General features: G+C 22.8%; 9 protein-coding genes across 9 annotated transcripts; 4 read left to right on the top strand and 5 right to left on the bottom strand.

The window, feature by feature from the left end:
* Positions 1 to 38: 38 nt before the first annotated feature.
* T552_00355 (hypothetical protein) lies at positions 39 to 2,353 on the top strand (the record flags this gene model as incomplete). Its single annotated transcript, XM_018368970.1, has 11 exons — positions 39 to 96; positions 141 to 200; positions 244 to 546; positions 590 to 677; positions 720 to 963; positions 1,015 to 1,173; positions 1,213 to 1,372; positions 1,417 to 1,648; positions 1,698 to 1,944; positions 1,993 to 2,094; positions 2,138 to 2,353. The coding sequence occupies 11 exons, from the start codon at positions 39 to 41 to the stop codon at positions 2,351 to 2,353; spliced, it is 1,869 nt and encodes a 622-aa protein (XP_018227235.1).
* Positions 2,354 to 3,449: 1,096 nt separating this feature from the next.
* Positions 3,450 to 6,071, top strand: T552_00354 (hypothetical protein). Its single transcript, XM_018368969.1, has 6 exons — positions 3,450 to 3,555; positions 3,599 to 3,729; positions 3,773 to 3,832; positions 3,883 to 5,525; positions 5,568 to 5,622; positions 5,672 to 6,071. Exons 1-6 carry the CDS (start codon positions 3,495 to 3,497, stop codon positions 6,023 to 6,025), a joined length of 2,304 nt encoding a protein of 767 aa, XP_018227234.1. The 5' UTR covers positions 3,450 to 3,494; the 3' UTR covers positions 6,026 to 6,071.
* Positions 6,072 to 7,348: 1,277 nt separating this feature from the next.
* T552_00353 (hypothetical protein) lies at positions 7,349 to 8,459 on the bottom strand. The gene is made up of 5 exons (XM_018368968.1): positions 8,361 to 8,459; positions 8,239 to 8,314; positions 8,058 to 8,195; positions 8,004 to 8,016; positions 7,349 to 7,960 (listed from the first exon to the last, which is right to left on the bottom strand). The coding sequence occupies exons 1-5, from the start codon at positions 8,410 to 8,412 to the stop codon at positions 7,394 to 7,396; spliced, it is 846 nt and encodes a 281-aa protein (XP_018227233.1). The 5' UTR covers positions 8,413 to 8,459; the 3' UTR covers positions 7,349 to 7,393.
* A 2,227-nt stretch (positions 8,460 to 10,686) lies between these two features.
* On the top strand, positions 10,687 to 12,563 carry T552_00352 (hypothetical protein). Its single transcript, XM_018368967.1, has 8 exons — positions 10,687 to 10,867; positions 10,914 to 11,147; positions 11,194 to 11,301; positions 11,348 to 11,449; positions 11,494 to 11,646; positions 11,691 to 11,735; positions 11,786 to 12,067; positions 12,113 to 12,563. Exons 1-8 carry the CDS (start codon positions 10,733 to 10,735, stop codon positions 12,518 to 12,520), a joined length of 1,467 nt encoding a protein of 488 aa, XP_018227232.1. The 5' UTR covers positions 10,687 to 10,732; the 3' UTR covers positions 12,521 to 12,563.
* Positions 12,564 to 13,219: 656 nt separating this feature from the next.
* T552_00351 (hypothetical protein) lies at positions 13,220 to 14,690 on the bottom strand. The gene is made up of 5 exons (XM_018368966.1): positions 14,652 to 14,690; positions 14,145 to 14,612; positions 13,972 to 14,099; positions 13,633 to 13,926; positions 13,220 to 13,586 (listed from the first exon to the last, which is right to left on the bottom strand). The coding sequence occupies exons 2-5, from the start codon at positions 14,605 to 14,607 to the stop codon at positions 13,263 to 13,265; spliced, it is 1,209 nt and encodes a 402-aa protein (XP_018227231.1). The 5' UTR covers positions 14,608 to 14,612; positions 14,652 to 14,690; the 3' UTR covers positions 13,220 to 13,262.
* Positions 14,691 to 14,883: 193 nt separating this feature from the next.
* On the top strand, positions 14,884 to 15,646 carry T552_00350 (hypothetical protein). The gene is made up of 3 exons (XM_018368965.1): positions 14,884 to 14,944; positions 14,986 to 15,229; positions 15,274 to 15,646. Exons 1-3 carry the CDS (start codon positions 14,922 to 14,924, stop codon positions 15,598 to 15,600), a joined length of 594 nt encoding a protein of 197 aa, XP_018227230.1. The 5' UTR covers positions 14,884 to 14,921; the 3' UTR covers positions 15,601 to 15,646.
* A 237-nt stretch (positions 15,647 to 15,883) lies between these two features.
* On the bottom strand, positions 15,884 to 17,959 carry T552_00349 (hypothetical protein; the record flags this gene model as incomplete). Its single annotated transcript, XM_018368964.1, has 8 exons — positions 15,884 to 16,119; positions 16,167 to 16,215; positions 16,263 to 16,515; positions 16,561 to 16,639; positions 16,708 to 17,435; positions 17,479 to 17,714; positions 17,757 to 17,885; positions 17,927 to 17,959. 8 exons carry the CDS (start codon positions 17,957 to 17,959, stop codon positions 15,884 to 15,886), a joined length of 1,743 nt encoding a protein of 580 aa, XP_018227229.1.
* A 1,771-nt stretch (positions 17,960 to 19,730) lies between these two features.
* T552_00348 (hypothetical protein) lies at positions 19,731 to 20,980 on the bottom strand. Its single transcript, XM_018368963.1, has 6 exons — positions 20,733 to 20,980; positions 20,564 to 20,689; positions 20,299 to 20,517; positions 20,118 to 20,251; positions 19,979 to 20,077; positions 19,731 to 19,935 (listed from the first exon to the last, which is right to left on the bottom strand). The coding sequence occupies exons 1-6, from the start codon at positions 20,932 to 20,934 to the stop codon at positions 19,768 to 19,770; spliced, it is 948 nt and encodes a 315-aa protein (XP_018227228.1). The 5' UTR covers positions 20,935 to 20,980; the 3' UTR covers positions 19,731 to 19,767.
* Positions 20,981 to 21,887: 907 nt separating this feature from the next.
* Positions 21,888 to 22,514, bottom strand: T552_00347 (hypothetical protein). Its single transcript, XM_018368962.1, has 5 exons — positions 22,464 to 22,514; positions 22,371 to 22,417; positions 22,225 to 22,330; positions 22,111 to 22,174; positions 21,888 to 22,068 (listed from the first exon to the last, which is right to left on the bottom strand). The coding sequence occupies exons 1-5, from the start codon at positions 22,467 to 22,469 to the stop codon at positions 21,923 to 21,925; spliced, it is 369 nt and encodes a 122-aa protein (XP_018227227.1). The 5' UTR covers positions 22,470 to 22,514; the 3' UTR covers positions 21,888 to 21,922.
* Positions 22,515 to 22,642: the final 128 nt, after the last annotated feature.

Below are 22,642 nucleotides of genomic sequence, written 5' to 3'. Positions count from 1 at the left end.
TTATAATTAATAAATGTAAAAAAAAAGCTAATAAATATATGGCTACTGATAATTATGTTTCTCTGAATGATACATCAGAAGATCAAATAGGTAATGGTATTTCTTAACATATATTTTAAACATTTTTAAATTAGATTTAGCAGAAAATGACGTTGGTCCTGACCCTATAATTCATACATCTTTGGGGAAAAGAAAAAGAGGTAAATAAATGTTTATTTATGTGAAGTAATTAATATGAAATAGCTATGGATTATGAAGAAAAATATCTATCAGCATTACCAGAAAGTAAAAAATATACAAAATCATTTATGCATAGGGATAATATACACTCTATTTGTGTTTCCTCTAAATATGACTTTATAATTACTACATCAATAGATGGACATCTTAAATTTTGGAAAAAACAGATTTTTGGAATAGAATTTGTAAAGCATTATAAAGCACATCTTGGACCTATCATTTCTACCAGTATTTCCACCGATGGTTCTTTATTTTCAAGTGTTAGTTCTGATAAATCTTTGAAAGTATTCGATATTGCAAATTTTGGTATTTTTATTTATTATTTTTCAATAAAATAATTAACTGAAAGATATGATTAATGAAATTACTTTAGGATATACTCCTTTAGCATTGTGTTGGGTGTATTCTAAAAAGCATGCTATTGCTTTTTTAGCAGTGTAAGTTTGCTAATTATACTTTTTTACGTAACAATTTTTTAGATCAGATGCTTCTTCTTCTTTTATTAATATATATGATGGGAAAGGGGATTCTAATTGTATTTATGTTATAAATAGCCTTCATACTAAACCTGTCAGCATTATATCTTTTAATTCTATATACAATTGTGCTATAAGTGTTGATGAAAGTGGAATGATTGAATATTGGGAACCAGATAGTCAGTATAAAAAGCCAAAAAATATATTCGAATTTAAGAGTGATACAGATTTATATGAATTTAAAAGAGTAATTATATATATGAATATGCATTTTTAATGTGTTTTGATATTATTATAGTTAAAATCAATGCCCACTTCTATTACTATATCTCCTGATGGCCAGAAATTTTCCACTATTTTGTTTCCAGATCAACAAATAATAATATTTAATTTTAAAACTGGTAAAATTATAAGGAAGTATGACGAAAGTTTGGATATGTTTAATAAATTGCAGCAGGTAAAGTAGATGGTTTTATAAATATGTATTAATTTCTAGTCTGATAAAAATACATATAAATTGGATGATATAGAATTTGGACGACGTGTTTCTATGGAAAGAGAATTAATAAATGATAAATTTTATAGATCAACTTTAAATACTATTTTTGATGAATCTAGTAATTTTATTATTTATCCTACTCTTCTGGGTATAAAATGTGAGTATTCTTTATATTTTACAATTTTTTTTTAAATATTTTAGTTGTAAATATTTATACAAATTGCTGTGTGCGTTTAATTGGAAAAGACGAATCATTAAGATTTATTAATCTTTCTTTGTATCAGGGCGCACCTAGAAAGACAAAAAGAACTACGCTTGCTATGATTGCATCCGAAAATCCATTAGTTGCTGAATCTAAAAATGTAGATCCTATTTTGTTTTGTTCTGCTTATAAAAAACCTCGCTTTTTTATGTTTACAAAATCCTATGAAAGGTGAAGAATGTTATTAGCATATGTTTTATTAATATTTTATAATAAATAGTGATTTAACCTCTGAAAGAGATGTTTTTAATGAAAAGCCGATTAAAGGTGATAATGTAAGTACAGAAATACGTCTTTCTACTTCTACCGGAACATCTGCTATTATACATACTACTCTTGGTGATATATGTATCAGATTATTTCCAGAAATAGCCCCAAAAGCTGTGGAGAATTTCGTTACACATTCAAAAAATGGTTATTATGATAATACTATATTCCATCGTATAATTAAAAAATTTATGATACAGGTAGACATTTTATTTACTTTAAATACTTAATAATAATGATAGTAATAGGGTGGTGATCCTTTGGGCGATGGAACTGGTGGTAAAAGTATTTGGGGCGTAGAATTTGAAGATGAAATATCATTGGAATTAAAACATAATCACCCATATACAGTATTTCTATTTAAGCTATTAATATGTATTTAATTTTCTTTAGGTATCTATGGCAAATGCTGGCCCAAATACTAATGGTTCTCAGTTTTTCATTACCACTGAGTGTACTCCATGGCTTGATTCGAAACATACAATATTTGGAAGAGCATATTCTGGATTAGATGTTATTCATGCTATTGAATCTATTAAGGTTGATAGACATAATAGGCCTACTCCTATTGATATTGCGCCTAAAATTCTTAATATAACTGTGCTATAATGATTTTTAAAATAAAATAATGTGGTTATATCTATAAACATGTTACTATTTTGATGATATATTTTGTAAATGTGTTTTGACATAGTTTTATAATTAGAATGTTTAATATTATTTTTTTTCGAACTTTTAAATAGTTTAGGTTACATGTTATACAAATTAGATATCTAGTTTTATAGTTTTAGATTTCATATACTTTTTAAAGCTGATTTGATTTTTTTTCTTTAATTTTTAATAATATTAAAAAATATCTAGTTTTAGATAATTATGATTTTTTTTATAAATAAATGTGAATATAACTTAAGATTTGACTATTTGATTTTTGATTTTCTTTTATAGATATAAATTTAAGCTATGCTTCAAACGAAAATAATTATTTATTTATTTTAATATTTTTTGGATATTGATTATCAAAACTAGAAATGTAAATTAATGTTCAATAAAATATAAATTTAAAATAATATTTAATCCTGTTAAAAATAAATAATTTTATATAAAAAATATTTAATTTTATAATAGAATTTATTTTTTTAAAAAAAATATTGGTATCAATATATTGTATATTTTTGATATTTAAAATATATAAAATTGTTTAAAACTTATTATGGTAAATGGTATAATTATATAAATATTGTATGAATTTAATAATTAGCATCATATACTTTTGATTTTTAAAGATTAAAATTACAATGTTATATTTTGATTTAAAAAAAATATTATGTATTAAAATTTATTTATTTTTCGTTTCTAGTAATTATAAAAAAATTAATATTAGCATCAAGGTAATTATTCTTTTAAACTATAATGTTTAATATCTATATTTATGTATAAAATTAAATTAATAAATATGCATATATAGATTATTAAAATAAATATTATTATAATAAAATATTTTAAAAATAAAATTGGGCTTAATATATAAAAAAATATACTTTATATTAATAAAAAATATGAAAATGTATATTTTTTTGAATTTAGTTTTATTAAGAGAACTATGTAATAATCTAAATAATAATTTATTTTCTTTATTATTATTGAAAATATGTAATTCTAATTAATTTTTTATAAATAAATAAAGCTGTGTTAATTTTAATTAGATAAATGTTTAGTTATTTTTAAAAAAAAAATATAATTTTAAAAATAAATGAGTTTTAGAAATGCATTGCCTACTGTTAATATAAATGTTGACTATCTTAAAATACAAGGTGCTTTTTTCTTTATATTTTTATTATTTGATTAATTTATAAGAACGGATTCAGGATTTTTTACTAAATTTTATTGAATCACCCAAAATTGCAAATGATATTGAAGATGATTCTGGTACAAATGGAAATACATTCTATTATGAAGATCAAAGTTCAAAATATATGAAAGAATTAGTATATTATTGTTCTATGTATTATTATATATAACATTGTTTAGCAAGCAATTGCGAATAGGATTAAAGACAGTATCACTATTGATTTAAAAGATCTTGAAACTGTAAGTTTATTTTATTTTTTATAAATATATGTTACTAATTATTGTTTTAGTATGACACAAACAATAAAGATCTTGTTAATAATATTATGAATAATACAAAACGATATAATGATATTTTTTGTAGAGCTATAGATAATATAATGCCTGCATCTACTCTGAATATTTCTTATTCTGATGATGTTATGGATATAATAATGCAACAACGATTGCAACGTAATGAAGCTAATCAAAATAATGGTTCTGATAATTTATTTCCTCCTCAATTAACTAGAAGGTTTAGTTTATATTTTAAACCTGTAGATATATATGAGAAAGGGAATATAAAAATATATACTGTCAAAGAACTTAAAAGTCTACATTTAGGACATTTGGTTACTGTTCGGGGAATAATTATAAGAGTTTCAGATGTTAAGCCCTCTTTACAAGTGAATGCTTATACATGTGATCATTGTGGTTGTGAAATTTTTCAAGAAATTAAAGCTAAACAGTTCACTCCTATGATACAATGTATAAGTGAAGAATGCAGAAAGAATAATTCAAAAGGACAACTTTTTATGTCTAGTAGAGCATCAAAGTTTATACCATTTCAAGAGGCCAGGATACAAGAATTGACAAATCAAGTATCGGTGGGCCATATTCCACGAACTTTGATTATACATTTATATGGTTCTATTACTAGATCTATGAATCCAGGTGATATTATGGATGTTTCTGGTATATTCTTGCCTATGCCATTTCTTGGATTTAAAGCAATTCGTGCTGGATTGCTTACTGACACTTATCTTGAATGTCAATATATTGTTAAATTGAAAAAACAGTACGATATCATAGAAAATACTCCTGAAATGATAAGACAGATTGAAAAACTTAGTACTTCTGGTAATGTTTATGAACAACTTTCCAAAAGTATTGCTCCTGAAATTTATGGTCATGACGATGTTAAAAAAGCACTGCTTTTAATGTTAGTTGGAGGTGTTACTAAAGAGATGCATGATGGAATGAAAATTCGGGGTGATATTAATATATGTCTTATGGGCGATCCTGGTGTTGCAAAGTCTCAGCTCTTAAAATATATGTCAAAAGTTGCACCGAGGGGCATATATACTACTGGACGTGGGTCTTCAGGTGTAGGCTTAACTGCTACTGTAATGCGAGATCCAGTTACTGATGAAATGATTTTGGAGGGTGGTGCACTTGTTTTAGCTGATAATGGTATATGTTGTATTGACGAATTTGATAAGATGGATGAGACTGATAGAACTGCAATTCATGAAGTGATGGAGCAACAAACTATATCTATTAGCAAAGCAGGAATTGTTACTACACTTAATGCTAGAACATCTATTTTAGCTGCAGCCAATCCTTTATATGGAAGATATAATCCTAGAATTTCACCAGCAGATAATATTAATTTACCTGCTGCTTTGCTTTCTAGATTTGATATTTTATTTCTTATCTTGGATATACCTGCTAAAGATGAAGATGAACGGTTAGCTCGACATGTTTCTTTCGTTCATATGAATAATCGACATCCTGATATAACTTTTCAACCTTTAGATCCTATAACAATACGTAGTTATATTTCTCAATCACGACTTAAAAGACCTGTAATTTCAAAGTCAGTATCAGACTATATAGTAGGTTCTTATGTCCAATTGCGTCAAAAACAGAAGAATGATAATGCAATGAAGAGGTAACCTTTTTTGTGATATTTAATTATATTAATGTGTAGTAGGCAATTTACTCATACATCACCACGAACTTTATTAGGGATATTGCGTATGTCACAGGTAAATTGTATTTTATAATGAATTATTATTATTATTGATTTATTAAAAGGCATTGGCACGAATAAGGTTTAGTGATATCGTTGAAATTGGTGATGTAGATGAAGCACTTAGATTAATAGAAGTATCGAAATTAACATTGTATGAAAAACATGATTATGATTCAGATATAACTTCTTCTTCAAAAATCTATAAGATTATCCGAGATTTGGCTAATGGTGATGGATATGAATTTGTAGATGAATGGAATATGAAAATTATCAGAGAAAGAGTCTTAGCAAAGGGGTTTACTGAGAATCAGCTCGTTGATTGTATAAAAGAATATCAAGATTTAGGTGTATGGCAGTTAGGATTGGATGGAAGTAAATTGATTTTTATTACTGGGTATAATGAAAATAATTATTAATTTTCTAATACAATTGATATCAAATAATTAAAATGTATAGTTGGAAAAAGTTGAATAATATTTGTGATTTTTATGATGCTTTTGTATTTAAAAATATATATATCGCTTTTATTATTTGATACACTGTTTTAATTCTTCAAATTGTTTTATAATAAATTTTATTGTTTTATCTATTGTATATATAGCTTAATCTTTGTATTTTTTTATATTAGAAATAATAAAAAATATATACCTATAATACTTAATGTATGTCAAATATTATAAAATTATATCACAATTAAAAATTATATAAATTTAACAATTATCAATTTTTATTATTTATTGAATTATAAAATATATATAATATATATATATATATGAATAAATTGTGTTTAATGATATTAATTTAAGTAGCATTCAGTAATAATAGTGTTATACTTTTTTAATTAAAGAATTAATTAGAACTATATTTTAAATTAAATTACATATTCGAGCTATTTTATCATAAATTATTTTTTATTATTATAATTATATAATTTGAATACTTATATATTAATATATGTTAATAATTTTTATATACATTATATTTAAATTATTGATATTAATATTTATTTAAAATTCAGTTAAACTCATTTTTATTAGTACTATAATAATAAATAAATAAATTTATAGATATACATAAGATATATTCATTAAATAATTATGAGCTTATTTTTCTTAAAAAAAAAATCTAAATAAGATATTAACAAATATTTATATTATTAAATATTTTTTTATATTTTAATATTAAAATATATATCATAGATTTAATTATATTATTTCTAATTAATTTTATATATTATTTAGTGATTGCATATTGAACGAAACAACATTAATACATAATTATATGTTTAACGTATTTATTATTAAAAGTTATATTTTAATTAGTATTATGAAAATAAACTACACTTGCATAGATATCATACTTTTAAAAAAATAATACTATTATCAAGAATATAATTTAAAAAAATATACATTAATAATGTAACGCTTTATCCCATCAAACAAGTTTATGATACAATCATATTTATATTTATATGTCTACGCAAAATGGGTAAGCAATTCACGTAAAAGCTATTATAAGATATATATTATGCTATATTGCATTTTAAAACTGAGGACTAAAAAAACGCACGTATTTTTTAAAAATGCAGTACAAATAAAAGTAGAAGATTGATTAATATATTACAATTCCAAATAGAAAGATATAGTTTAAGATTTTCAACTATTATAAAGTATTTTTTTCTAAGCATAAAATAGAATATGTAAACCTTTAAATGTAAAAACATTTCTAAATTATTTTTACATGTGCTATGCTGTTTCTAAATCAAAACAGTTATATCAATATTTTCATAGAAATAATATGCTAGAAATAGTAGCTATCATTGCTAACCAAAATCTAGCAATTATATTTGTAGAACCAATATTAGCTATTTTTGCTTTATCATCATCGTGTTCATGATGATGATCATCGTGATCATGGTGATGATGTTCGTGTCCATCTTCATGCTCGTGTCCGTGATCGTGTCCATCTTCATCTTCATGTTCTTGTCCGTCTTCATGATCATGATCGTGTCCATGTTCGTGATCATGCTCATCATCATCATCACCATCACCATCACCATCACCATCATCACCATCACAGCCACATCCTTCATCTGGCTCACATTCACCGCATTCCTCACATTCATCACATTCGTCACAATCTTCAAAGTCTTCATCAGGAGGTGCAGGTGGCAGAGGTGATACAAGATCAGTAGAAACAGGCTTAACTTTACCAGGTACAGGACCAATAGTGGATGAACCATCTTCATTAAGAAAATTAACACAAGCGTCGGCTGAAAGTTTAGACTCTGCAATACTAAAAGAACCACTAGTAGCGTAAACATCATATGGATTTTTCGCAGTAAGTAAAATCTATTTAATTTAACATAAAAAAAACAATATCACTATAAAATACAGTATAATCAGGACTTAGGTAGTTAGAAAAGCCTTTATATTAAGAAATACTCACCCAGGAACGACATTATAAGGTATAGGAACGCTAACTTTTCCATTAGAAAAAGTAACATCAGCTGCTAGCTGAAGGTAAAAAGGGGGGGATTCCTTGTCATTAAAAAGAAACACATTAACCTTATCTATAGAAGTGGCACTTCATAATATTAAATATGCTATTATAAACTCAAGATTTATACCTTTCAGTAGTCCATTTAACTTCATGTAAACCGGCTTGCAATTTATCACCAGCTTTAGGATACAAAATTTCAATAGCTTGAAATACGTTACTCTAGATGCAAGCACCAAGAAAAACTCATACCATTTATTAAAGCTATTATAGAAAATAAAAACGTAACAAATAAAAAACCCATTATGAAAAAAAAGTATATTTATTTGTACTCAAATTTTAAAGGTAGCGGGAAGGTGTCCCTTGAATCTTGATAACTTTATATTTTACTAATAGATGATAAAAAAAATATATTTACTAACATTTATTTTTATTAAAAAAGACACGTTTCCGTAAACTTTTTTATTTTTTTTTCAAATTTAGTTTAATCCTAATCCGTTTTAATATAAACTAATATATATTAAAACGAAATAAATAAGTGTCCGATTTTATATCAAAAATACTACATATTATTAATTTTGATGTATACTTAATCTATACATAAAAATATTTATAATTAACTATATTTAAGAGAAATAATGAAAATCTGGTATATTTGTTTCATCACCTATAATTATATGATGGAAATTATAACAAATTAAATCAATATATATATATATAACAAAAATTACACGCGTTAAAATGTAATCTAGATTCAAAAAATTGTGATTTAACCAGATATGTATAATTACTATAACTATTTAACTATAAAAGATTTAATATATAAGTTTTATTCTTTAAATATTATGAATATATATATAATATACATGCAAAACAAAACAGTTTATTCATTTTTTATATCAAGTATTAATTTTTTAAAAATTATTTAACATGAATCAGAAAATTAACGATAATAAAAAAAATTTACTATATACAAAGAGCTTTATAATATGCATAATTTCAGATTCTCACTATTAAATCATTAAATATTTGACTACTCTTAATTATGAATATATTTGCGAACTTATATATGAAGATGTTTATTCTATCATATCATTTTACTAAAATATTCATAATTAAAAAATATTTTTAAAATAATATTTCAAATGATAATATGTATAATTACACAGCATATAGAAAAACATATATCAATAAATAAATAATAATAATAATGTTAACTGCAGGTTATTCCAAATCATTAACATATTTCATAATGAATTTATATATTTATTAGAAATCTTTATTTTTTTTTTTAAAATATTCATATAAATAATATTTATCATTATATATTAAATTTAGCAATTTGCATATTTGTTATAAGTCTCAGATACATACAAGGCATTTCTAATATCATTTCAAAATAATAAGACAGTAATCTAAACACATCATTCAGGTCAATAAGAATTTATATTTACCATCATTTATTAATATTGCATGTGCCATTAAATATGTTTTTTTTTTCTATAATTTTTAATACAAGTAATTTTATGCCAAAATACTTGATGATTATTAACGTCATTAAATTTTTTTTAACAGTAAAAAAAATCTATAATATGATTCTTATTATAAATAAACAATTACAATCTATAGAAATGCATATAAACTATAAGCTAGTATACATATATTTAAATTTATTTTATTACATATAATTTAATAAATAACTAAAGTTTAAAATGTAAACTTCAATGTTGATTCCATTTAAAATACGTCTTTTGAAATAATTACAATTTTCTAGATAGTTTCAATTAAATTAGAAATTCTTTAAATTAATATTATATAGTATTCTTAATTTGAGAAAATCATGCATATTTTAAACATATCATCATTTAATAATTACAAAACAAAAATTTCATAGAAAAATAAGATTATTCAAATATCTTATCACTTAAAACATTTTTTAAAATATTTAATAGATCAATTATTAATATATATATTTCCAAAACAATAACAAAACATTTAATATTATAAAAAAATATGGAACATTTAAAAAAATCATAGAAAATCTAAATCAGTTAAAAATATAAAATATAAAATATTTCAAGAAATATTTAGTTCATATAAAATCGTGAATAATCCATTTATACCTAATAATTTTACTAAATTAAACTAGAATTTAATATACAATTCATCTTTAAATTATTAACATAATCAACATTAAAACAAAACATTATTAAATAACATCACACTAAAAATCCATTAAAAAAGTAAAAAAATCACTATATTAAAGCGAAATACTACATTTTTTTTAAAAAATATTAACAAAAATATCATTGTTTACATTCATCTTTCATTTTAAAATTAATCAAAACTATTAAACAAAAAATGTTTAAATAAATCATTTTAATTTGATCAAGTGTTTAAAAAGAAGAGTTTCAACTTTGATACAATAAAAGTTCATTATAAACATAAAGTTATCACAAAAACTTGATTTTTTCGAAGGTCAACAATAACCAACAATATAATAAAAAATATAATTAACAAAAAAAAAGTAAGAAAAAATCAGGAAAAACAATAACAAGAGAGCTATCTCTGAAACATCACTGCAATTTTTACCTATTACAGTTGGCATTTCATTTACGAAAACAATGTATCTTCATGACACGTTTGACATGGAAATTAATGAAAATGAAATGAAAATGCTATTTAAAAAAAAAAAAATAATAATAGAACTTATAGTAACAGAAGAGAACTATAAGAATGATCTTTTTGTTATAGAGAAGGTCAGTATTTTTTAATATATTATCTAGTATTTATTTTTGAACAAAGATTTATAAAAGAAAAGCAATAGAATATTCTGTATTATCACAGGAAGACATGAAAATTATCTTTTGTAATATTTACGACATATGGCAATTCACAAATAAATTTAGCAAACTTCTAAGAACTGCAGGAAAAAACATTTTAGAAACTAACATTGAATCAAACACTGATTTAAAACACTCGAAAATCTTATACAATAAATTATCTGACACATGGATTGGTAAGGCTTTTAGCCAAATGGTAAAATCCTATTTAACTGTTGACAAAAATATAAAACAACTAATAGATTCCACAAATCGAAAAAATTTATTCGGTATATTGTATAAATCATGACATAAGTTCAGAAAGACTTCAAAAATTGGAACAAAATCTCAGTATTCAAAAATGGATAGAGGTAAATTAATATTAATCATTGGCATATAAATAATATTCTTCTCTAGGAATGCAAGAAAATAAGTAAAGAACAAACCAATGCATGGGATTTAGCAAGCCTTCTAATAAAACCTGTCCAAAGAATACTTAAATACCCATTACTTTTAATGGTATATAATACCAGATTTTTTCTTTTTATATTAATGAAAATTAGCAAATTCTTGATACTACATCGCCAAATCATCCTGATATCATGTTATTAAATCACGCTAATAGAGAAATAACCCTTGTAATAGATAGAATAAATGAAATAAAAAGATGTAAAGATATGGTAAAACACGTAATTTCTGGAAGATCAGATAATAGTGTTAGATATTAAATTCTATAAAAAAGAAAACTGATATTATTTAGATACGTCATGTAATAGTTAAAGGAATCTCTCGAAAAACAGAAAAGGTAATTGAAAAATAAAGTGTTTAAAAAACAAAAAGTTAACATATAAATAGCTTAAACAAACTGTTGGATTAATTGAAACTTATCATGATATCTTTTACGAAAAACTATTTGAAGAATTTCGACGACAACAAATTCAGATTTCAACATTTAAAAGAAAGATTAGAAATTGGTTCAAAGATTTAACAAGCTATCTTCTACATCAAAGTAACCTTGCTTTTACATGTAGTAGTTGTATGATCACTGGAAAAAAATCATTTAATGAAATACAAAAAAAATGGAAAGAATATAAAACACTTATTGATAGAGCATCTAAAGATGGGCTTTGCGAATTAGTAGATGTTTAATTATCTATATTGACTGATATTAACATGAATTAGGAGAAAAATTTAACATATTTTGTTTTCAAACCATTAAAACTATTAAAAAATTTATATAAAATCCCTAACTCTATAATAAAGAAAAGGAATACTAAGATATTAGATTATATCCATATAAAAACTCTGAAAGAAAAAGGAATCTTGCCAAATAAGGCATTAATTCAATCAGCAGATATATATAATGTTATTAATACACAATTAAAAAAAGAATTACCTGATTTTTTACACTATACATCAGAACTATTTAATGAAATAATCATAAGATTGTCATATTGTCAACAGCAATGGTATAAATTTTGGATATTAATACTTAAAAATTGCTTAAAAAATTATGATCCATTAATTGATTTCAATAATATTTCAGATATTTTTTCTAAGAAAAGTATCACTATTAAAACTTTATTTTAAATTTAATATGCTAGAAACATTACTTATTCCATTATCTTTCTCTCAAATATATTCAGTTTGCAAAATAGCTTATTTTTGAAAAACCATTATCGTTTTGAAAAAATATACTAAATATTAAATTTTAAAATACAAATTAATCGATCATTATTCAATTTTTTAAGAGTATAAATAAAAGGTTATGAAAAAAACATCCAGAAATCTATTATATAGTTAAAGTGTCACCAATATTATGATCATTGCTATTCATTGCTTTATTACTAATCAGCTGGATCCTTTAAACAAGCAGTTTCAAAAGATTTATAAAAAGCAATATACAATTTGTATTTTTATTTAACTATATCTCACTTTTCGACAATAAAATGTTCATAATAAAGTTCAAGATCATATTTTTCTATTAAAATAGATATTTATAATTAATATTTAAAATATTTTTTCAGACTAGTAAATAACTTTTATTGTCATTTAAAAATTATAATTTTATAACCAAAAAACATTTAAATTTACGAAATATAAAACGTAAATATATGATTTTTAATTGTTAAAGTTAAAATATTCTAAACTTTTAAATCATTTTGATAAGAAACAAAAATATCAAGGAATACAACAAAAAAATAAAATAAGAATAAAACTAATTTCATAAATACCAATGCATAATTATTATAAATAATAGTACTATTTATAATCAGAAAAATACAAAATATAAAAACTCAATCTACAAATAATCAACTCTTTTAATTATTTTTCATATCATTCTTAAACAATTCCAAAAAAGTTCACGAGGATTACTGCCACTAAGCAACATTATTTCCCTTATAAATTCCTTTAAAATACTATTATCAATATCTTTTATTATAATATTTGCCATTAAATAATAATTGAGTATATTCCTACTTTCTATTGGAGTGTAATTCCCAATTACATAATATTCAACATCATTAACAGCCGAACTAATTCGTTCATCAATATTTTCATAGCTTTTATGCTTCAAAAATCCTAAAGAAACTTCTAATGCTCTATCGGAATTATTAAATGATTTAGAAGTACATGATATTATAGCTCCCCGATCCTTACTATATTAACATATGTTTTAAAAGTAAATAAAATTTTTATACAAAAGAAATTTTTCCATTAAGATAAGTATAAAATGTCCTCATAAGAGCCAAATCGCAGGGATGAATAGCTTTATATTCACTAGATATATATTGAGAAGGTGAACATATAACAGATATATTATCAAAAGTAAACAAAACTGGAGGACAATTCCCAATATTAAGTTCTTTTAAAAATATTTCTAAAATATCATGAGATAATAATAAATTCGAAACCCCTATTTCAAGAAGCTTAGACAAAGGTGTAAACTTAGGAACAATATGATTTCCAGCATAATATTCTTTTGACATAAAAATCTTTTAAAATTTAAATATGTATAACAAAATATCAAAATATTTTACCTTATCTAAAATATTAAAATTAGCCTTTAGAAATTTATCTAACAAAGATGATGTATATTCAGGTTGTCTCCATAAACCCGTTTCCTCATGATAAAAAAATGGAGTAGTATTATTAACAATATCAATACCTTAATGCAATCATTCTAAAATCGCCTTATAATATTTAATATCACCTCTAGGAATAGCCAAAACAATCCATCCTTTCTGAAATGCCAAACACTGCGCTTGAAGCAAACAAAAACTTTTACCTGTGCCCTGATTCCCTATGAGAATTATTCTTCTATCCTTACTTGAAATATTATCATCTAGCAGTTTCCGACCAATATAAACAGAAGACTCTCTTAAAACAACGACAGGATCTTTTGAATGATCAATTCTAGGTTCAAACTGAAATACTCCAAGATTTCTCATTTTCTCTAAAATATTCAAAGGAAAATTAAATAATCTTCCACATAAATCCATTTTATCAATTACAGAAGAATTCAAATTCTCAATACCGATTTCATAAGATTCTTTTTGATCAACCAATGATAATTTAAGTTTTAATGGTGTAAAAATCCTTGGTAAAGATTCATTTAATTTAACATTTGCTTTAAAATTATTCTTAGAAATTTCTTTTTTTTTTTTAAAAGACATGATTCCTTAAAAATAAGAAACAAAAGTTAAAGAATCATTCCTACCTTTTTTTTGATTTTTATTCTTATCAATATAAACTATTATATTAGTATGAATACTTCTTAAAAACGCCTTTTGGAAATATTTAAAGTTATAATTATGAAACTGAAAATTCATTTCTCATGAAATTATAATAATATAAAAGACCCAATTGTATAGCATAATTTATTTCTTTACATAATAGTTAAAATAATTAAATTTTCAAAACCTTTCCGATATTTTTTATACAATCAATTATTACGTTAAATCTTTAATTTATTTTTTAAAACCAAAAAATGCATCAAAACATAAAACCTAGGTAAAATTTTATTGTAGTTATTACATTTTCTAAATATAAAGTTCTACTACAAATAAAAAATCTATTCATTTAGAATTTGATCTTGGGAATTTATCAGCCTTTAATATCAGCTCACTTGATACATATTCTTTAAAAAACAATAAAGAAGAATATATTATGTCCTTTTCGAAGGATAACATACAAATCCTTTTAAATAAAATTTTTTCATTACCAAAAATTATTACACTTAATGGTTCCTTTATTGAATTACCAGAGCCAGTTATATCATTACCTAGAGAAAAACCTGTATTTATTTTGACCAGCAATATCTAAAGCTAATTATTTATCAGATACCAAAATCAAAGCCTGAAACAAAATGGGAAAAATTTGCTAAAGCTAAAGGAATTAAGTCTAAAAGTAAAATAGAAGGAAAAATGATATATGATAGAAATAAAAAGAAATGGGTTCCTAAATGGGGCTATAAAGGAAAAAACAAAGATCTTGAAAATCAATGCATTATTGAAATTAACAATAATAATAATAGGAACTCTAATCAAAGAATTTTAGCAAAATCATTAAGAAAAGAACGTATTAGACGAAATCAAAAACAAAGTATAATAAATTCTAATTCCAACAGAAAACGAATCAAAATTAAAAACCAAAATAGAGAAAAATAAAGCACAGAATTAGACTTAAATTATTATATTACTATTTTAAGTCGCTTCAACTTTTATCATGAAAACTCAAACACTGCTTTTCCTAAAATCTTAATCATCCTAATATTAATACATAGATTAAATTACATTGGCAAATCAATTCATTTATAAATATTAAATAGACATATTTTGATTTTCTAAATCAATAACATTCAACTGTTTTAAATAATAATTTATCTTCGACATTATCGAAAATAAATGCATTTACAGAATTAAACATATTAATAAAATTATATTTAAAATTCTAACCTACATGAAAAATAACTGTACCTTTTTTATTTTTCTTTCTACCTTTCATTTTTAACTCTGTTTTTTCCTTTTCAGCTACAATATTTTTTTTATCTATTAAATCCCAAACATTCCGAGACTTAGAAATGCTTTTTGTATGAAAACATTGAGTAGACTTTTTTTCAATACTGCAAAGAGATGGAAAATTTACTGTATAAGAATTTTCTAAGGAAATTTCGGAATTATTTCTTCCTAACATAAAAAAATCAGGATTAAATAAAAACAAATATATAACAAACCAGTACATAAATTATTTGTTACTTTCGTATATGTTTTCCCTGTCTGATTCTAAAATAAAATAAGCATGTATTATTATCATTACTATTATTTAATACTTTAATTTTCCAATCATTCCATGCAATAAAAAGCTCTTTTTTCTTATCATCATTGCGAATAAGATTAACAATCTGAGACAATACTTTGCCTATTTCTTCTAACTTCTCATTAAATAAAGACCATAAAAACTCCACAAATTGAATAGCAGTTATAGTAGAATTAGAAAACTCTGAAATACCAAACCAAAAGTGCTTAGTTTTTTCAGCATCATTAAACAAACCCGATATATTATTTAATATAACAGAATATTGACTAATAGTTTCAGAAAATAACCATTATTGTAATAAAACAAAATACCTAACAATTTTAGAATCAAAATTAAAAGAACCAGAGAAAAATAAACTATTAAGATTATTTTTATTTAAAAGAGACAATTCTAAAAATCATTAATCCAAATAATAATAATTATTATAATCTTCCCTCTTGATTTAACAGATACTTTACCACCCAGTTCGGGAAATTCCTCATCTTTTAAATTATTCAACACAGAATAATCATATAAATGACAATTACTTGGTCCAGCAACTATAGATTGAATACAAGAATTTATTGATATTGTATCATCTAAAAATGTACCAGAATCCTTCAATTTACGCAATGCATTTTCTTCTTGTCTCTTTAAAGCTCTTTCAGCCCTTGTCATATGCTCATTATAATCCTGTAATTCATTTGAAGTATCAACATTTTTCCCTTTTGCATGTCTAAAATTCTTAGGACAATCAAATATAAGAGACATAGGAATCTTTCTAGCCCCCTTTAGGGCTTTTGAAGATAATTTATTTTTATGTACTTCTAATTGATGAACTTTAAGATCAAATTCTGTACCAAAAACAACAAATTTTTTTTCAAGACATTCAACTTCCAAACATATATAATGATCTCTTCGAAAATGCTGCTCTAAAGAATCATAATTCAAATAATATTGATGTTTTAATTGACCAGCCATCTGATCACACACATGACACCGTTCATGAAGCTCCTGACAATGTTTATAAAGATCATCGTCATCATAAAAGTTCCTTTTACAAAAACCACAATCAGGATGTCCTTTAAAACCTGTTTTAAATCTATTATTTCCAAAGTCACCTTTTTTAATGTGTTCTGCTAAATCATGCTTGGAAAACAATATATGTTCATGTACAAATACTTTTTTGTTCTGAATACAAAGATCGCTAATAAATTAACATATGTGTATATAAATATCAAACATTATACCATAAATATTTTTCATGAATTTTTTTAGCGTGTTTTTTTAAATCTTGCCAATCATTACATACAATATTACAATCAAGTCCTGGACAATTAAAATTTAAAAGAGATAAAACCCTTTCCATCAATTGTAAAGATTCGAAAAATATTCCAAGTTTATTGTTTTTATATAATAACTTTTCTAATTCGAAATCATTATAATTCATTAATCCCTTACTAAAAATAACGTTAGGTTGAAATGTCTATAATACAATAAAATGATATCTCAAAAAAAAAAAAAATACTTTACAATAAGCACAATTCATATTATTATACAGTGCTCGTAAACGAAGTGAACATTTTTGACAAATACGATGATTACATAATGGTATAGATGATTCTGTAAATGATTCCATACAAATAAAACAAATTTCCTAAAAAGCATTAAAATAAATATGCATGCAATAAATCTTACAAACTCATTAAACACAGATTTTTTCTTGAGCATTTCTTTAAAATCTCAATAAGTTATTAATATACAACAATTAAACAATAACCCTTTGAATTTCCCTATATTTTGGCTAAGCTCATAAAGACATATATATATATCTGAGCAAATATAACTTATAAGACGTTTTTTTAACTAATTTTTAAATTTTATTATATACTCTAATATTTTTAGTATATTTTTCTTAAGAATAATTAGATTTGAAGCAAACACTTTTAAAAAAATTTACCTAGCTTAATAACACACGTCTTGTCTCCTATTTTCACTAAATATCATCTAAAATTTTATGATTTAAGAAATTCGTTCTCGGACATCCCGATTTTAAAAACTTGTATTTTCAGCAAAAAAAACCTTTAAAATGATATTAGTAAGTTCAAAGGATACAAAGCAGATAAATTTAATTATTCAAGAGAAATATATTTTGTAAATTTATAGGATTAAATATGCTTTTTATTGCATCTATTGTTTTTATATATTATTCAATATGGACTCTAATAATGGTAGGCTTGCTTTCGTACATCAATATGATCAAAAAATTATTCTAATATTTTAAAGCCTTTTGTTAACAAAGGTAAAGCCAATTAAATATTATCTATATATTTATTCTTTAAGATCATCCGTTGCATAGTTTTTTTCTTCCAAGAGAATGGGCTATCAGAATACCAGTTATCTTACTTTTGACATGTTTTGCAGTTGTTGCGAGCTTTATAGCTTTAGTAATGATTAAAAGCAATTCTTTAAAGTTCAGAAAAAAAAAACTGCATTAATTAATGTCAAAACATATACTTGTCAGTAATAAAACACATTTGTTACTATAATATAGTTGGAATAATCATGTAAATTACATTAATTAGCATAACAAAGTTTAATTATAGATTTTAGTGTATTATTAGGTTCCAAAATACATATATTCTTAAAAATTTATAAAATTTCTATATCATACATTTAGTTTTTTATTATTAATATTCCAGGCATTTGAGTTACAGAACTATATACTTTCAATATAATTTTTCTAATTTTAAAAATATTAATACTTTGTAGATAATATAAAGATATTTTTTATCGTATATTAAAAGTTATTTAAAAATTAACATATATAAAAAACTATAATTAAATCAACTAAATTTCCTAAATAAATACTACCTAATTATATATTCTAAAGTTTTATAGAATCATAATATCTAAAATATATTAAACAAGAATATGTATATTATATATACATATAATTATAAACTTTAGAGATAATATTAAAAACCATTATAATTATTAATATAAAAAATATTAAGCTACTAAGACTATTTATTATTTTACTTTTTAATATTAAAAATATGTACTTTTAATAAATTCAAATATTCAGAATTTGATTATTAATCTTACATTTTAAAATAAAAATCGTATTAAAATAATCTGAACCAACAATCTACTAGCAATTTAATATTGTTAACTTTAGATACTAAATTTTAATAAATATTTAAATTTAAACTCAATTTTTTAAAAAATCATTTTACTAATGTTACAAATTAATTTTATAATTTATAATTAATGAGAATCAAATTATAAATTATAAAAAATACTTATATATATAAAAATAAATCATTTTTAAAACATTTAAATATGCAATTTATTATAGAAGTTACAATTAAATCATAAAATCCATATATTTTGGAATTTTAAAATATCTCAACTAATTTTAATACCAAGACAATTATCTTTCTAGGGTAAAATTACAAAAATATAATAAAATCAAAACTATTTCATATAAAAAATCTAACCTAAATAAAAATTACTCATAAAAAATTTAATTAAATTTAGTTAATTTTCAATTTTTGAACAACTTCTGAAGGCAAAAAATAAGCAGGATTTATTTCCAAAAGACCAGGATATTTAAGAATAGATAAGGAAAGAATGGCAAAACATGTATGAAATATATCCGGCTGTATTTTTGGTCTTTCTGATATACCCCCATTTTCAAAATCCTTTCCTCTTTTAATTTTAAAAACATAACTATAATATACTAACCTGACACGAAAGAATAAAATTTATTAAATATTTATTATTAATCCAATGTGATCTATTTATCATAACAAGAGAGGAAAATACCCACCATGAATAACAAACCTAAAAAATTAACTCATTGTAAAAAATAAAAGAAAAATACGTCTTCTAACTTTTCAGGTCTACCATTTAAACCACCACTTAAAACTTGACGTTCTGATAACCATAAACCTATTAAATCGATATCTATTACATCAAGTCTTTTTAATACGGAAAGTGTTCCTATACAAGAAAGTACTATTTTCTTCAGTTTAATGAAAACTCTTATATCTAATTATACTTACCATGACCTGCATGCGATTCAGCTCCTGGAACTTGACCAAAACCACCATCAAGGTTTTGACATTTAAGAATCCATTCAACAACTTTTTCGATATCAATAGTATCAAGACGATCAATAATTCCTAAACAGCAGACTGCAGAATATGAAAACCTAGTATCGGTTTCATCCCAAAAATATCCTTTAAATGCACCTGTTTCAAGATCTTGAAGAGATGAAATATCTAAAATCAAACTTAAAAAGTAATACAAAATAAATTTCCAAAATACATTTTGCTATTTTATCAAAATTTATTCTATCAAGAGCATCACATACAGCCAAAACTTGAACAGCATAGAAAGTATTCAAAAGATGAGGGTCTGCGCACGAACTTTCGCCAAAGGCCTGAATAATGTCTTAAAATATATAAATCAAATAATATATATATAATGCAAATACCGTCTTCATATTTGCATGACATAACAAAATCAAGAATATCATCTCGAGGTATCAAATCCTTACGACCAAGAACAAATAATGTATTAACTGCCCAATCTATACTCTGTAATTTTCTAGACTCTGTTTCCCAATACTCAGTCAATTTTCTCTCATTAAAGGATAAAATGTATTTTATATGTTTATCTATCAGTAAATCTAACATCTTGAAAATAATAACTTATTTTATGACTCGATTAATCTAAAAATAGTTTTTTAAATATTTTTTAAAATAATATAATTCTTTAGAAAAAATACAATCAACAAACTAACCATATCATTGTTTTTAGTATTTAAAATAACACTAATATTATTTAAAAATTACATAAACATAAACATGATATACAACATTATTAATTTTTTTTAATAAACTTTATATAAGAATGTAAATATTAAAATAGAACTATAAATCAATAAAAAGATATTGTAAAAATTAATAGTTATATTTTTTTAATAATATTTTAAACATCTTTAATATTATAAAAAATTCTAAAAATTATATAATTCAAAATTTATATTAAAATAATAATTTATAACTAGAAACTAAAGACTTTAATATATTAATAATATTTTAAAAATATAAGTAAATAAATTTGCTACAATAATATAAATATAATGATGTATTAATAAACATTTATTAATAATTTTGAAATTTATTAATAAATGCAAAATCAAGTTTCATCTTATCTCAAACATCAAATGTCAATAGTAATAATCTTAAATACAAGTTATAAATCATTTAACATAAACTTTTTATTACTAATATTGAATAATCACCTATTTATTTATAAATATTTGCTAAAATTTAGATATTATTAGACATCCCATTTTTATAGAAAACCAGAAAAAACCAAAATCAATTAAAAATCAAAACTATAAAAGAATATACTACTTTTTTCAAATAAATATATTTTACATAATACATTTATTAATAAATTTAAACTATATTTTAAATATTTGTGATCTAATAATTAATCAAAATTATTGAATATCATGTTCCATTATATATTTGTTTTTATTAAATCTAAATTTTTACTCAATTTTCTCTTTTAAATAAATAAAAATTCCATAAGATTGATCTGTAAACATAAAAAATAGCTATTTTGAAAACACAAAATACATAAATATCACTATATCATTAAACAACTATTTCCTTAATTTAAATCTTCAGTAATAGTAACAGTTGTATAATTTTGATCATCATATTTATTTTGCCAAATATTAATATTCTTCTTACTCTCATCACAAACGTCAAAATCTTGAGAATTCTGGATAGAATTTTCTGAATTTAGAAAGTCACCTATTCGTATTATTTAAAGAAAAACCTCAATAAAAATTAAACCTTGTGTTATCAAAGAAGTAGATTTAATATATTTCTGAATTTCAATATTTATTTTTTCTTTAACCTATGCATAACTTAAATCAAAATTATGGGTTTAATCGCATAAATATATACATTTTTGCTAATCCGTAATCTTTTATCTTTTTCTTGCTTTTTCATGAATTCTTCCACTTTTTTTTGCCGCTCAAGCTTTCTTTTATGAAATCCAGTCAAATATTCCCTAAAAATATAAATTTTTACATTACCAAAATACAAATTACCTTCTTGCTTGAACATTAAAAATAATCTCAATTTTTCTTTTTTTTTTCTATGTAAAATAAATTATATTATTTAATACAAAAACTAATACTAACTTTCATATTAAAAATGTATTTTATAATTTATAATCAAAAATATAAAAACTGCTAAATCCTTTTTTCAAAAAAAAAGACAATTTCACTAAAAATAAATTATCGAAATTTACATTTGATCATATTTAGTAAAATATTAATAAAATATATAAAATCATTAAATTAACTTTAAACCTTTTTAA

Source organism: Pneumocystis carinii (genome assembly GCF_001477545.1).
Source record: "Pneumocystis carinii B80 chromosome Unknown supercont1.2, whole genome shotgun sequence".
NCBI classification, from domain to species: Eukaryota; Fungi; Ascomycota; class Pneumocystomycetes; order Pneumocystales; family Pneumocystaceae; genus Pneumocystis; species Pneumocystis carinii.
The sequence above is the reverse complement of the archived record's forward strand: the minus strand, read 5'-3'. Positions and strand labels throughout refer to the sequence as shown.